Raw genomic sequence first — 16891 nt, forward strand, 5'->3', positions numbered from 1 at the left:
GCACCAAGTTTCTTCTCACTGTGCAAACAGATAATGGACAAGCCTTTGCAAATCTAGTCAGATCTGCCGTGACAAAGGAGATTTCCATGGCATGTATCAAGCCATCAGAATGGCCATAGGGCCAACAAGCAGGACGTACTCTGCAATAAAAGATGTTAATGGTGACCCAGTCAATGATAAAAACCAGTAGCTAGATAGATGGGTGCAGCACTATGATAACCTATACTCAGAAGAGGTCAACATTTCTTCAGTAGCTTTGGGTACTTCAGCAACTTATCCTGCCATTATATGTGGCTTTCGTCAATCTCAGCAAAGCCCTTGACACCATCAGTAGGCAGGGAAAAAATGCTCTGCTCCAAGTGACTTTTGAGAATTGCAATGTTGGAGTACACATGCATACTAGGAAAGATGGAAGGCTTTCCAGCATTTGTCTTCTGAAGAGTAAGACAAAGTGCTACGAGATAATCGTTTGGGAACTCCTATATGCTGATGATGCTGCAATTCTTGCAAGCTCTGCAAAAGAGGCTGCAAGACCTAGTATCAAGATTTAGTCATGCATGCCACCTATTCTTGAAGATTGTAACCAGTAGAAAGACCATAATTATGGTTCAGGGTGCTAACACACAGTCAAATATCACATTAGATGTAACTACTAGGCAGGTCGTGGATAACTTCTGCTACCTTGGATCCACTATTGAATCAAACATGTCTGTTGACAAGGAGATTGATGCTGGCATTGGAAGAGTTGTGACAACTTTTGACAAGCTCTCTACATGTGTTTGGCAAAACGACAAACTCCCTTTGGCCACCAAAATTCTTGTATATCAAACTTGCGTCCTCAGCTTCCTTTTGTATGCATCAAAGACATGGACTAGTTTTGCCAAACAAGAACATTATCTTAATTCTTTGTACATGCAGTGCCTGAGAGCTATCCTTGGAGTAACATGGAAGGATAAAGTGACCAATGAAGCAGTACTGTCTAAAACTAACTGCAACAGCATTTCAGCTACCTTAAAGCTGACTGAGACACATCTACTGTATGGATCCTGAGAGATTACCACACGAAGTGATGCTTGGGAACATTTCTATGGCCAAAAGACCAGAAGGATGTCCTGTATTCAGGTTCAAAGACTCCTTTAAATGAGATATGGAGAGCTTTGGCATCAACACCAACAGGTGGGAGGCACGGGCTAGCATGAGACCAGAGAGGCGTAATGATATATCATCTGGAACGTCGAAGCATGATGAAGGCTTGTTAAATAGACTAAGGCAGAAAAAGCTTTGCAACGCTACCACTGCTCCTGGCTCAGCAGCTACATATACTTGTGAAACATGTGGCAAGAGATGCCGGGCTGCCATTGGCTTGATAAGCCATGTGAAAAAATGTAACTCACCATAAAAGAAATTAGTATACTGAATGTATTACAATCTGTAGTACTATCTGAATTTCTCACACAGTAATAGTTCTCTGTTACTTTAAACAAAAATCAGTGACATTAATCGTTCTGCTGCATAACAAAGTAATATCATTATATACAGATTAATCCACAAAAGAACAGGGTTATATCATAATTTCTCCATTGCTCTGTTCACAGACATCTATACAATACACTGATTTCCTTTGCAAAGTTACATATCTAGGTCATCATCATCATCTAGGTGTAATTTTGCAAAACGATATGAAATGGAACAAGCACAAAGGGTCGGTTGTAGGGAAGGCAAATGGTCTACATCATTTTATTGTGGGATGTCTAGGAAAGTGTAGCTCATTTATAAAGGAGACCACATACAGAACACTAGCATGACCCGTTCTTGAGTACTGCTTGAGTGTTTGTGATCCCCTCCAAGTAAGATTAAAGGAAAACACTGAAACTCCTCAGAAGCATGCTGCTAGATTTGTTACCAGTAGGTTCAATCGACACAGAGTATTTTCGAGATGTTTCCTGAACAATGATGGGAATTCCTGAAAGGAAGACGACATTCTTTCTGCAAAACACTATTGAGAAAATTTAGAGAACCAGTATTTTCTACAGACTGCATGACATTTCTACTACCACCAACATACAAGATAAGATAAATTTTATGGCCCATACAGAGGCATACAGACAGTCATTTTATTCCCTTGCTGTATTTGCATTTGGAATGGGAAAGGCAATGACTAGCGGTGGTGCAAGGTACCCTCTCCTATGTACCATACAGTGGCTTGCTAAATATGTATGTAGGTACAGATGTAAAGAGTTTTAATAGTACCTGTAAATTCTGTTTCATCATCATGCCACTCTTAATGTAACTTTCCATCTGAAAACTACTGGCTGAAGTGACAAAATCACTGTATACTTCTAACTAGGCACCTTTCCGTCACATTTAGTGCTTCTCATACATTCATTTCTGTTGTAGTTACTGAGTAGCAACTTTCCTTATCACACATTGTTACATTCCATCCTGGTTTTTCCATTGTTTGATTGTCAAGAAAGTCACTGATATAGAACAAAAACAATATTGGCCCTAAGGAACTATTAAGTTAATATACTTGGGATTTAAAACACATTTCATTAAAAATTTTACTGTATTTGAAGCCTGTACTACCTTTATTCTTTGTATACTGTTTTCTAGGTATGATCAGAACCCATCATTGACAATTTCTTTTATTGCTAATGATTCTGGTTTTTCTTAGTAGTATGTTTAGGTCATGAGTATCAAAGGCTTTTCATAGTTTTACATCTAAAAATATGCCTGTGACACATTCATTATTGTCTAGTGCATCAGCTACCATTTTTGTAAACTCTAGTCAGGTTCTATACTCTTTACTTCAGGAAAAGAACTGTGCTTCACTGAGGATTTTATATTTATTCAAGTATTTCATTAGACTGTCTTTCATAATTGGTTCTTTTATTTTTGAGATTGATGACAACAGAGAATCGGGCTTGTAGTTGTTCATATCTTCTGCATGACCTTTCTTTAGTAGAGGCACAATCCTTAACTGTTTCACATGCTATGGAAAGTTACTGGAATTAAAGAATTCACTTATTATGCCACTTAGTGGGGATTATATCTGCCTATGCATTCTTGAAGTACACAGAATGGCACTTCATCTATGCCTGCTGACTTCTCATTTTTAATGTTTGCCCCATTTCTGTGACTTACATACTCTGCAATGGGTAACATCAACGTATTTGCCACTGGAACAACATTTGATTTTAGAATTTTTGTCATAGTTTCTTTGCTATATGTGAAAAATTTGAATTCACAAAATTTAGAATTTAGATTGCTCCTCAACAAATGGAGGAGGCACTGAGTCACAGAAAGCATATTGAAAAAGACTGCTACAACATTAACCTTTGGACAAAGTCCTTCCTCTGAAATGGAAAACACGCGCACACACACACACACACACACACACACACACACACACAGCCCACTGTTGGACTCCAGTGCCCAGAGACGGTGGCAATGTGTGTGGGAGTTATGTTTGTGTAAAAGTGTGCATTTTCTATTTTGGAAGAATTTATGTCTGAAAGCATAATACTTTAGCTGTATTTTCAATGTGCATTTCCATGTCTCAACACCACCTCTCTGTGGAAGCAGTCTATGTTGTTATTCCACCCTGGACTTTCCATTGATTCACTTGCAGAATTTGATAGTTTCTGTGAATCATTTATTGATCTAGTGCTGTCTTTTATCTGTAAGTTATTGTGAATCTGTTTCTTGTTTAACAGTCTTCCAGGCTACTTTGCTTTTATTTTCAGAATTAAGTACTATTTTGTCATTTTCTCACTGTTGTGGCAGGCACGATCTTCCAATGTATGTTTCTGTATCTTTGATGATGGTTAGGAACTCTTGCTCACTACAAATTTTCCTTTTAGTTCCATCTCTTGGCATAAACCACATTTGGTCCCCACTCATAATTAGCTTATCACCTAGTGACACTGCTCACTGTCTTTGGGACAGGTGCCTTTCAACAATTGTGGCTTTACCACTCTTCACAAAGTTTCTCTACCAGGATGCTCCTTACACTATAACATTACTGAACCATTCTGAGAATATCCCTAAATGAGGTGAAGAAGGCTCATGTTGAAGAGATTTAGTTGACCAGTAATATCCTTCACATGATGGTTGTGGCCAGCAAAGCTTTCCCTTATATATCTTTGAAATATAAGAGCTGTACTAACAGAGCCTTAGTTATGACAACTAGTTGTACACAATTTCTCCAGGTTGATATACAGTACACTGGTCAAAAAGAATTATGAAACTTCTGCTCTAATTATTATCTATATCTACACAAATAAAAATGTAAATGTAATTCTGTTCAAATATTATGAAAAGGATAGCTGCTACTCACCATATAGCAGAGATGCTGAGTCGCAGATAGGAACAACAAAAAGACTGTCAAAAAGTGAACTTTCAGCTAACAAGGCCTTCTTCAGAATTAGACAAGAACACACACACACACACACACACACACACACGACCACAGTCTTTCTGCCAGAGACTGAGTTGTGTGTGTGTGTGTGTGTGTGTGTGTGTGTGTGTACTGTCTAATTTAAAAGAACGCCTTGGCTGAAAGCCCACTTGCTGACAGTCTATTTCATTTGTACAAAATTGTAAATCTCCTCAAGTTCTTGACCAATAGCTATGAAATTTTGACACAATGTTGGATTCGAATACACACATGTAAGGAGTTGATCTTATATTGTACACATTCTTTAAGAAGGGATTGTTTGAAATTCTAATCTTAAGGTGTGAAACAGGGGATAAAAGTTTTTTTTTTTTTTTTTTTTTTTTTTTTTGCCAGAAAATTAAAAAAAATATGTGTGTCAGCATTTTAAGAAATTCAAAAGGGGGGTAACAGAATGTGAAATTTTTTTTTAAAATAAATAATTACTAAAGAAATTCTAAAGGATTTTTAAGGCTACATCTATGAGAATTGATATTTGACTTCTCGGTTAGAAATAATAATAACAATAATAATAAAGAAATGTGTTTCAGTGTTTCTGGAAATTCAGTCTCAAAGGGAGTGCAACAGGGGATGAAAAATTTTAAGAACATATTTCATTACATTAAAACAAACTTTTAAACCTAAATTTATGGAAATTGGTATTTCACTTCATGGTTAGATGTAAAGAAATATTTGTTGGGGGAAGAAAGATGCTCCGTGAGAACACAAAAGGTGTGATTAACAAAACCTTTGGACTCCAGCTACCAGAATCGCTTTCTGGTCAGAAGTACATTCAGAAAAGATGCCTATATGGCCTTAATTAGTGCGAAAAGCTTAGAAAGTGATGCAATTTGTGAACAACATAAAAATACAATTAAAAAAACAAAACAAAAAAATATCCACAGGCCATACAGTCTAAATGAGCAAGGCAGAGGGCACTAAACTAGTATAACATGTATGTAATAATTATAGGTAAAAATCAATAAAAATGTAAATGTTCATTTGTACAAAATTTTAAATCTCTGGAAGTTTTTCATTGTTTGCTTTGAAATTTTGACAAAACTTTGGAGTCGAATACAAAATATATACAACACATTTTCTTTCACTGCTTCAATGGACAAAAATCTTGTTCTTGTTAATTCCGATCTGACCACAGGGAACAGGAGAAGTTTACTTGATGCTAGGTCAGGCAAAGAAGATGGGTGAACTAACTCTGGGATGCTGTACTTCACTAGAAACTTCTTAACAGACAATGTGGTATGAGCTGACGAGTTTTGTGATGCAGAAACCAGTTTGACCTTCAGGAACTCAGTGAAAATGCACAATTCCATGAACATAAAAAAAATCATCATCCCTTTGACTCTTCATTTGCTCATTCAAGCTCTTTTTTGGTTCTGGGGAAGTTGGGCCCTTACAATATATGGACTGGTACTTAGTTTCTGGATCATAAGACCACTGTTTCCAAGAAGTTAGGATCATTTTCAATGGTAATCAAAGTGTTAGTTAAAACATTTTCACTAGTTTCTTTTTGTTCAATACTAATAATTTTCGGAGCATATTTTGCACACTCTTTTCTTGTGTTAAATTGGTTATGTAGAATTTGCCACAGACATTCTTTGTCAATTCCTATAGTTTCAGCAATTGACTGAATACTGAACTGATGACCATATGAAAGCCTACTTTTTTGATATTTTCATCTGATTTCAATGCTGAAGGGAGTCTTGGCCACAAGTCATCTTCAATGTTTTCTCAGCCATCTCAAGAACACTTGAACCACTCAAATCTCACATATGTGGTAAACAGTCCTTGCCACACACTTCCTTTGGTAAAAATTGGTTCATTAGCAGTTTTTCTAAGTTTCATGTGAAACTTCATGACAATTTCTTGCGCTATTATTACACTTATGATATTTCTGGCTAAACAAAATAACAGCTCTTACACAAACAAAGGCCACAGTGACACTGATTTGTTTGCATACACCAGAGAAACTGCACTCAACAAAGAAGGCCTCAAACTTCACAGTTTTTTATTGTCTGTCTTTGGCACATGTGTGCTTACTCTCTAACAGCATCATCACCCTTAGTTTATAGCCACACGTCATATATAAAATTAAATATAATATACACAGTATACATATTTATATACCACATGCCACTCCAGTAGGTATATAAAAAAAACTACATAGTCAAATGCAAAGTTGTGTTACTTTAAAGGAATTGGTGAAGAACGTTTGGAGAACTATGATTTTGTACAAATAAACATTTGGACATATATAAATAAAAATGTATATATCCGCTAGTACAAAATTGTAAACCTCCAAATGTTCTCCAAAGATTGCTTTGAAATTTGACACAATGCTGCATTCGAATATGTTGGTTTTTACGTACTTGTTTTTAATATAATAATACATAAATAAAAATGTAATACATAAAGGGGAAACATTATTACCAAGGATATCTAAATGTTTTTGACCTACTTACTTTAAACTTTTACACAATACTCTAATGAATATTTTGGTGGACACAGGACATACATAATGTTGTTAGCAAACAGAAAAGTTGTATTTAAGGTATGTCTACAGAATCTGAATATGTAATAAAAATAAAGAAAGCTCAAGGTTGGTGGTAGAGGGGAGGGGGGTGGGGGTGGAGGGGTGGGGGGGAAGAGGATATGGACTGAGCTGTGGGATTGAAATGGAGATGGAAACAGGGAAGGACGTGATGGACAGAGAGAGCGGGGATGGATGAGGTGATGGACACAGAGATGGTGAGGCAGAGATAGAGAGAGACAGGGATTGTGTGCATGGGGGAGAAGGAGATTAGGGCATATATCCAATTCCCATATGTCTTACAAATTTGTGCTTTGTGTTTTCTTTCTTTTCCATTTAACCAGACAGGGACCCAGCAATTCATAGTCAGGAATAGTCAGTCTTGGATAAACAACATTTTAAGACCAAGACTTTTGTTCTTATTTCACTACTATTCCACTTCACAGTTCGCTCTGAAAATTTGTTCCATTCTGCTGTATACATCTACATAATGCCAAGGTCATTTCAGTTGATAAACTTTTATCAAATTCTTCACTAAAAGCGAAGTTTTCGTCAATGACATTGCCAACATTTTGCAGGTTTGAGTGCTGCACATGCTTTTGGGTGATGCCTGGCAGAAGACCTTGAAGTTGTGCATGTAGCACTGATTCAATGTCCAAGTAACTTAGACACTGTTCTACGTGATGTAATATTCATTCCAGCCCCCGCAGTTTATCTTAAAATTAGAGTCAGGCATAAACTTAAAGTTAAGGATATGGAGTGAAGAGCAAATTGAAAAATACAGAAGAGACTGTCTTGCACAACAAAAGAGACTGTCTTACACAACATATGGTTTTCTGATGGATGAACATCAATGAATATTGCACATGAAATAAATGTATGGGTATAATAAATGAAGGGGTTCTCATGTGAAGATAAGAACTGACTGATTTTCGTCCATCCCACTATAACCAGTGAATAGTAATGAGCCATTCTGCAAAAGCAGTTTTGCCCTATCTCTTGACATCAGGTCTGCCATTGCAAACACATCGCTTTATGCTGGATGGAGTATTCCCACAAAAAGCATCATAATGCTTGATTTCCTACAAGATAGGCTTGACCCTCATGTAATGTCAAACAGATTACCCAAATGTCATCAAGGTGGCCAAATGAGGAAACACCACACCCTGGACATTAATCCCACATAACTTTTGAGTATTCTCAAAGTAAAATGTGTGACATCCAAAACTATGGTGAAATCTAGGGTCTATATTGTGGACTTATGACATGCATATGTCTACAGGTTTATCTCAGGGACTCATCAGCAGTGTACTGGAGCAACATCAAGAACTTGGGGTGCACTTACAAAATGGCTAACACATGTGTTGTGTTACCAATTAATCCTGTAATGATTATTTTGATTCCAATTGTTTACACAACATTCACAGTATAACATTGTTCACAATACAAACTTCATAACATTTCAGGTGCCACCCTAGGTGAAATAAGGCACATTTTCTTAAGATTACAAATGCAGGTACTCAAAATACACTGCTGTACATTTATATTTATTACTTAATCAATTAATTATTAAGGTTAAAAACAAATAATGGAAAATCAAGGAAGGAAAGTAACAATATTAAGAAAAGGGTAGTTGCTACTTACCATATAGCAGAGGTGCTGAGTTGTAGATAGGCAGAACAAAAAAAACTGTCACAATATAAGATTTTTACCAATAAGGCCTTTGTCAAAAATAGATGACAGCCACACACACTCATGTAAACGCAACTCACACACACATGACTGCAGTCTCCAGCAGCTGAAGCCACACTGTGAGCAGCAGCAACAATGCATGATGGAAGAGTCAACTGGGTGGGGGTAAGGAGGAGGCTGGAGTGGAGAGGTGAGGGATAGTAGGGTAGTGGTGGGGGACAGTGAAGTGCTGATGGGTACCCTGCAGGGACGAGGTAGAGAGAGAGAGAGAGAGGGTAGAGCAGCTAGGTGCAGACAGGAGGACAGATGGATGGCATGTCAGAGTTGGGAAGGAGGGGGGCGGGAGGGGGGGGGGGGGTCTAGCGGGAAAGGAGAGAAGTAAAAAGACAGGATGCATTGGTGGAATAGAGAGCTGTGCAGTGCTGGAATAGGAACACGGAAGGGGCTGGATTGGTGAGGACAATAACTAACGGAGGTTGAGGCCAGGAGGGTTATGGGAATATAAGATATAATACAGGGAGAGTTACCACCTGCATAATTCAGAAAAGCTGCTGTTGGTGGGAAAGATCCATATGACACAGGCTGTGAAGCTGTCATTGAAATGAAGACTGTTGTGTTGGGCGGCATGCTCAGCAGTAGGGTGGTCCAGTTGTTTCTTGGTCACAGTTTATGGGTGGCCAACCACACAGATAGACAGCTTGTTAGTTGTCATGCCCACATAGAATGCAGCACAGTGGTTGTAGCTTAGCTTGTAGATCACGACTGGTTTCACAGGTAGCCCTGCCTTTGATGGGTTAGGTGCTGTTCATGACTGGACTGGCATAGGTGCTGGTGGGAGGATGTATGGGATAGGTCAAGCATCTACATCTATTACAGGGGTATGAGCATTATGATGTAAACATTACACTCTGTATTCTTCCATGTTTGCTGGAACCTCACTGGAGTTCGTTTCATGTGGAGCAGAAGCCAAACCGTTTCAAGTACAGACAAGTATGATAATGAGGATAAGTTTTATGCTATGCGTTATGTGCACATCAACTCAGCAATAATATGTGGCAACAACAGCTCTACTGGCGCATTTAACTTAGACAGCACTGGCCAGGCAAGTGATCCAACTAACCTGCAGTGATGTGAAAGTTGCAATAAAGATGTAAAAAGAGATGAGCAGAGAACAATATAGCTTCGAATCTCATTTAAATTTTGAAACAGAAAGAAATAACATATGGTAAAACCCAGGTGATACGCTTGTTAGGGGATCAGATAGAAAACAACATGCCCTCAATCTTAGCTAACATAGTACTGTAATTAAAAACAAGATTGATAAGAATTCCTGACTTTAATAATGATAAATTTTTTGCATGAGCTACGTGTGGCGCAAAAGCTCACTAATGGGATTATACCATTTGGTTAAATATTGAAACCACTGACGGTATTACAGTCAGTTGTCTGGTAATCTTTAAACTCCTTCCATATTGGACTCCGAGGAATACATTTCAGTACTGCTATATTGATAATGGGGTGATCAGCAACAGAATCCCAAGCTACCAAAATGGCCATATGTCCTCCTTCTCTTTTATAACGGGTTGTTCTCCATTTTGCCATCGTTCAGCAGAGACGGGGCACGAAGCTTTGTGCATTAGTTTCAATAAATTTGGCAACCTAAATATCTTGTTATTTCTCACAAGGAATTCCTTAACTTGGCTCCAGATCAATTCTGTTGGGTTCGGATTGCAGTAAATTCGGATTGCAGTATTAAGGTGACAACTGTAAAAATGGAGCATTTGTACAGTGTGCTCAATGACATGAACGTTATTGTTTTCTATGTTTCTATGATGCTTATCACTCTGGCTCATGTGAGACCACATGTGTCCTACAAAACAATGGGCATATTCAAAGAAAAAGTATTTGATTTTTCATTTTTCTCCAAACAATTTAATTCTTAACGTCAACAATATTTTATAAAAGACTGATAATTAAGAATGTGTATTTTCAATGAAATCCAGAATTTTGCATGCAATATGTTATTAGAAACTAGAAGACATGCATTTTTCTTGATAAACGTTGGTTAAGTATGAGTTAATTACCATATATTTGGTGAATTTCGTATTTAAATGATTTAGGTATTCATAACAAATAAAAAAAGAGTGTCCTCAGACTGGTTTCGTACCACCGCACTCAATCACACCCCTGTGATAGTCTATGACACTACCAATTACATTACACACGTAATTCAAATCCTTGTCCTCATATTTATTACATAGTTTCTCAAAAAAACTCCAAAGCTGAATTTTCTCTGTAATCTTGTGAAAACATTAGCGGCGTTCCGTATGTGTGCTTCACTATGAAGTAGGAAGCAGCGTCATCCATTTTCATGGTAGGTATGAACAGTGAGACAATTACAACACAAGTAGCATTTAAGCCCATTACAGAGACAGTGACTGTACATAATTTTTGAAATAAAAATTACATAGCTAAAGTACGGTAAAAAAAAATGTTGATAGCTGATAATACATCAGAATATATTAAAGTTTCATACACAGTGACATAGTAATAAGATTTCTACTACATAAGTTGTACCTACTTCCAAGGGTGGAGCAACACCAGTGTATGAGAGTTACGGCTCCTGATCAATTATCGCATTAGTGTTTGTATACATCAGGATTATTCATATGATGAACGAAGTATAACTTCCTGACTGCACCTAGCTGCTCTATCCTTTCTCCATCTCATCCCTGCAGGCCCCCCAGCAGCACTTCACCAACCCCCACTCCTACCCAGCTATCCTCTCCTCCGCACCCCCATCCAATTGCCTCCCCCATCATGCACTGCTGCAGCTGCTTGCAGTGCAGCTTCAGCTGACAGAGACTGTGGTCATGTGTGTGAGAGTTGTGTTTGCATGAGTGTGTGTGTGGCTGTTGTCTACGTTTGACAAAGGCCTTGTTTTATGAAAGCTTATATTGAGATAGCCTTTTTGTTGTGCCTCTCTGTGACTCAGCATCTTTGCTGTATGGTGAGTAGCAACTATCCTTTTTGTAATATTGTTACAATTTTTCAGGTGAAGAATGCTGGTGAACCTTATCAGTGTTCATATAAAACAACTAATAACAAAAGGATTACATTACATCATTGCCTAAATTATATTTTAGAGCGTGACTTTCACTTTCATACAGAGTTTTCGGTTTAATCACTTTCATAGAATAAAGTTGTCAGACTACTGTATCATTATAAAAACTAGGAAAATTAGGATTTAGTGTTCTGCCATCAAGGAGGTCATTAGAGATGGAAGAGTCATCAATGCAAAATGCATTGAAGCAGAAAATTAATAGGAGCATTAACACGAACTAGTGATATGCTGTAAATTATTGTATTCAAAAATACGATTTACCTTTGACATTCCACTCGAGACGAAAACCTGAGAAAGAACTAAAATCATCTGTGTGGAAATGGACCTGAACTGTATTCATACGACTCTCTATTGGTGCTGGTAGTTGAGAGCCACATGCTTTAAGAAGTGTGTTTTGAGTGGTGTCATCATTGAAAGATTCCTTGATCTGAAAAAGAAATGCTGTATGAAATTTTTGTCCAAAATCAAACAAGGATTAGCTCTGAAAAATAATTATGACAGGCATTTATGTGACAGCATCTTTCTACAACTCTATGGACAAATCATAATAATAAACAATTCAGCAAGAAAAAGAAACTTTTAATACAACACATTACAGACACACTGCTCACTGTGGCATATATATGCTGTCACCTGTCTTACATGTGAGTTTATTTTAAAATACTTACAATGAAATAATAGTGTAGAGCAGCTGAAAAGTTGCTAATTTCTAAATACAGAAGTCTTTCTTTACTATAGTTTTATCTTTTATTCATCACGGAGTTAATTAATTTAGTGTCATCCACTTAGGACCGTATTTTTGTAACTTGCAGTAGATACGATCTCTCAATTTCTGACAAACAGAGGTATTTTCCAGTGATAATTTCCTCATTTGATATGCACTTCTCTCCAAGTCACTAACTTATAATGGAAAGGGCTTCTTTATTAAATTTCTTTTTATTCCTCAACATAGGGCCCATTTAGCTCAGCATGCTTTGCCAAGAGGTTTTCAATAGGCAGAAAATATGATTTATCAGATTTTTGAAAACAGCAGACTGTTTCATGGAAAATTGCATCAAGCAAAATATTCACATACTATAACTAGAGAGTAAACTCATACATATCTAAGTGGATGAACATCACATTTAATAACAGTGTACAAAATAACAATGTACAAAAAGACAAATTGCTACTTACTGTAAAGAAGAAATGTCAAGTTGCAGAGACGCACAATTAAAAAAGTGCCTTTTAATTGTGCCTGTCTGCAACTTGATGTATCTTCTTTACGGTAAGCAGCGATCTATCTTTTCCTACATTGTTGATATTCCTACCTGGAGTTTCCATTGTTTGATTTAATAACAGTTCACTCTTTATTGTTAGCAGCAACACTGTAGCTGATGCTGGAAGGGGGATCTCCGTGTTATCCAATGCTCAAATAAAAGATTTTTGTCATGCCTTCTGCTACAAGATAATAGTAAGTAGTTCACATCTCCTTCTTCATTGAATAAATCACATAATGCAGATATCTTCAATCCTGTTCAGAGACAGGTGGGTTGGAAATTTGGTATGATTTAAGCATATGCACGTAATCATGATGAATTATCTCCTTCTATTCCTATTAGTAAACCAAGAAGATGATGCTATTTTAGGTTGCAGCTGGACATATGCACTCGTTCAATCTCAATTCCATATCCCAGTTGTTTCATGCTTTTTCACTGATTAAGCTCAATATTTCTCAGTAAGGAAGCCTATCATTTAGGATTTCACCTAATCTCATTGCTCGCTTTGCTAAGCTGTCTAGTATTTCATTATGAAAGCTGGATCTGTGCCCTGTAATCCCCAACAAATTTGTTACTAGTCCTACTTGCTTCTTTAATAATATCTATAACTTCAGTCAACACACTTTTGTTCCATTTGGGTGTTCTGAATCTCTTTAGTATGTTTAAGGAATTGGTTAATGTTACCATTCTGCTCTACTGGAAAGTCTGGTGTACTTTACTACTTCCCTAATTGTGATGGCTTTAATGTAGTATATTACCCCCTTATGCACGGTTGTGTAGTGTCAGTCAATGGTCTTTGAACATACACAATATGGAGAATGTTCTTTGTTGACAAATAGTGTCATATTGTCATAATTCCCTGTTCATTTCTGCAACAACGATGCATAATACAGCAACTTGCTCACATTTACTTTTCTTAGATGGCCAATAGCTAATACATCTTCACATCTTTTTCTTAGTTTTCACTTATTTGCATATAAAAATAGGATCACAAGGTAAAATCCATTGCTCTGATTTTTACTTTCTCCAAAACCAAAAGTAATGTTACCATGTATCATAAACTGCACCTTAAAAACTAAGCTGTACTATACTTGAATATTTAAAGCACAGCAAGAAAACAATGACGCGATCCTCATTTAGGTCAGGCAGTTATACTAAAGACTTACAGAAGGATTCACCATACTCTAAATGATCCTATGAAATACTAAAAACCCATTTATGTGACATGTTCACAGTCTTCGGTTAATTTTATCCACTGATTCTGTCATAATTCAACACAACATCATGGACTTAAATCTAACCTGATTTGACTTCCTCTGGACATCTATGGTGTTTTACTCACACAGTCAGAGTAAAACTCAACATAATGTTTGTTTGGTATCAGTACCATCTTTGAAATGTTATAGATCAAACTCAAATTCTTTGATTACTTGCAAAAAATTATCTGACATCATGAATGAGGTGAAAAATGTAATTTGTATAAACCTCATGTCAAAGTCACTGAATTGTGGAATACCTTATCAAGAGAATAACAACACCTTCATGATGGGAGACAGTCTTCAAATGCCTAAATGAAAGTGAGCAACATGTAATCAGTGAGTTCCAGTAAAATGAGAGTAGAAGATAATATAATAAATAGTTAATTCAACTGTACCAAGGCAGGATAATTTTTAATAGTGTAGCATTAAAGTCAGAAATGAAGCATAATGTAAATACTTTTGGATTAAAGGAGACAACTCTCTGAAAAGGAGAAACATTGAGTTGTTGAAAGGCACACACAAAAAAGGAGAAAACTGGCTAGTTTCAGAGTAATCAGGTTTTTGGCTGGAGTACAAATATGCGCAGAAAATACAGACACACACAAACGTACCTATACACATGCCTATGACCCTACATGGTGCCTGCTATATGCACAGTGCTAGTGCTGCATTTCTGCAGGTGGACTATGTTGTGACATGAGTTTTGTCGGAAGGGGTGGGATCACAGGAACAGGGGCGGAAGCTGGAAAAGGGGTTGGAGTAGGTGACTAGCAGCTTGGAGATAAGCAGGCCTGTTTGCCGGCTAGGAATGCAGGAGGAAGCAGGTGCATGGGCTAGGGACGTGATGCATGGTTGTCGGAGATAGTTGGGAACAGCGCATGTTGAAGGTGCCAGGGGTGTGTAAATTAGAAGGGGGTGACAGGTTGGACGAAGCAGAACTATTGGGTGGAGGGTGTGGAGACAGTGGGTCACTGAAGACCCAGTGGGATAGGGATAGAGTATGATGTTGTATATGTCGGGTGGGTGGTGGAACACCATTTTAAGAAAGATGGGAGGTTCTTAGCTAGGATGTCTCACAGCATGATGATAGATAATCAAATCCCTGATCAAGCTGATACCAGGTAACAAAGTGGGTGCTCCTTTGTAGCTGATTCTTGGGGCTGGTGGGAGGATTGGAGGCGTGTGAGGATATGACATGGGAAATCGGTTTGGAGAATAAGTTTTATGGGGAAGTGCCTGTCTGTGAAGGTGGAGACCTTCACCATACTGGACAATGGCGTTCTCATCACTGTAAACATGTTGTCCATGGGTGACTAGGCTGTGTGGGATGGATTTATTGGTGTGAAAGGGATGACAGCTGTCAACAAGCAGGTACTGTAGGTGGTTATTGGATTCAGCATGGACAAAGGTGTGGATGGAGCCACCAAGAGGTGAAAGTCAATGCCTAGGAAGGTGCCGTGTTTGGTAGTAGAGGAAGACCAGCTGAATCGGTTGGGGAGAAGGTGTTAAAGTTGTGAGGGGACGCGGATAGGGTATCTTGACCCTGAGGCCAGATCAATAAAGATATCAATGAACCTGAACCAGGGAGGCTAGGAATGTTTTCTCTAGATGACCCAGAAATAGGATGGCATGGGAGGCTACTATGTGGATGCTCATGGCTGTGCACGTATTCGGTTATATACCTTCACCTCAAAGGAGAAGTAGTTGTTTTTTACCATATAGTTGATAAGGTGTATCAGGAATGAGGCAGTTTGAAGTCTGAAGGAAACTGGAAGATAGCAGGAAGGCCATGGGCCTGGCGGATGTTGGTGTATAGGGAGGTCGCACCAACAGTTACTAGTAGGGATGCAGGAAGTAGTAAACAAGTGGGGATGGTGATTAGTTGGTGAAGGAAGTGCTTAGCATCTTTGACATGGGAGGCTAGGTTTCAGGCAATTGGAGGGAGGTGTTGGTCAACTACAGCAGTAATCATCTCTGGTAACCCACTATCCCCACAACCTCCACCCAACAGTTTCCCCTTACTCCTTCCTGTTACCCTTTCCAATTTACATCCCCACACTATCTTCATTGCGCCCCTCTCCCCACAGGCTGTGACAAACGTTCATCACATGCCTAGCCTGTGCACCCTAATTCCTAGGCAGAAAACCAGCTGTCTCCCTCTGAGCCACTACCCATCCATCCTAAACCACTCTCCCTGCCTACCGCCTCTCTCTACAAACCACACCTGACTCAATCTGCATCACAATTGAGCCCACCTGCCGAATTGCAGCACTGGCACTGTGTATCCAGCTGTCACCATGTAGTAGGAGAGTAGCCATGCGTATGCATGTGTGCCACATTCAACCTGCACATTCCTAAGAAGAAGCGTAATGATAGAATAGAAGAAAGAAAGAATTGGATCAGCTGTGTCACAGAATTTATGAAGGAGCTGCACTTGGAAAAATAAGAGCTATTAGCATGTGTATGTGGATGAGAATTATTAAGACCCTGCAGGCCACTGATTGATTATAGATGGAGTCTAGAACAGAGGGAAAGGTTGTTAGTAAACAATGAACCATAAATTATGGAACAGCA

General features: G+C 38.2%; 1 protein-coding gene across 1 annotated transcript in view; it reads right to left on the reverse strand.

Moving 5' to 3' along the window:
* LOC126202937 (cubilin-like) overlaps nucleotides 1–16891 on the reverse strand; it is a 771281-nt gene that overhangs the window by 430599 nt on the left and 323791 nt on the right. The window contains exon 29 of the mRNA XM_049937033.1: nucleotides 12061–12226. Within this exon, the coding sequence (XP_049792990.1) occupies nucleotides 12061–12226 (166 nt within the window). The remainder of the gene's footprint in view (nucleotides 1–12060; nucleotides 12227–16891) is intronic.

This window comes from Schistocerca nitens, chromosome 9, assembly GCF_023898315.1.
Source record: "Schistocerca nitens isolate TAMUIC-IGC-003100 chromosome 9, iqSchNite1.1, whole genome shotgun sequence".
Lineage (NCBI taxonomy): Eukaryota > Metazoa > Arthropoda > Insecta > Orthoptera > Acrididae > Schistocerca > Schistocerca nitens.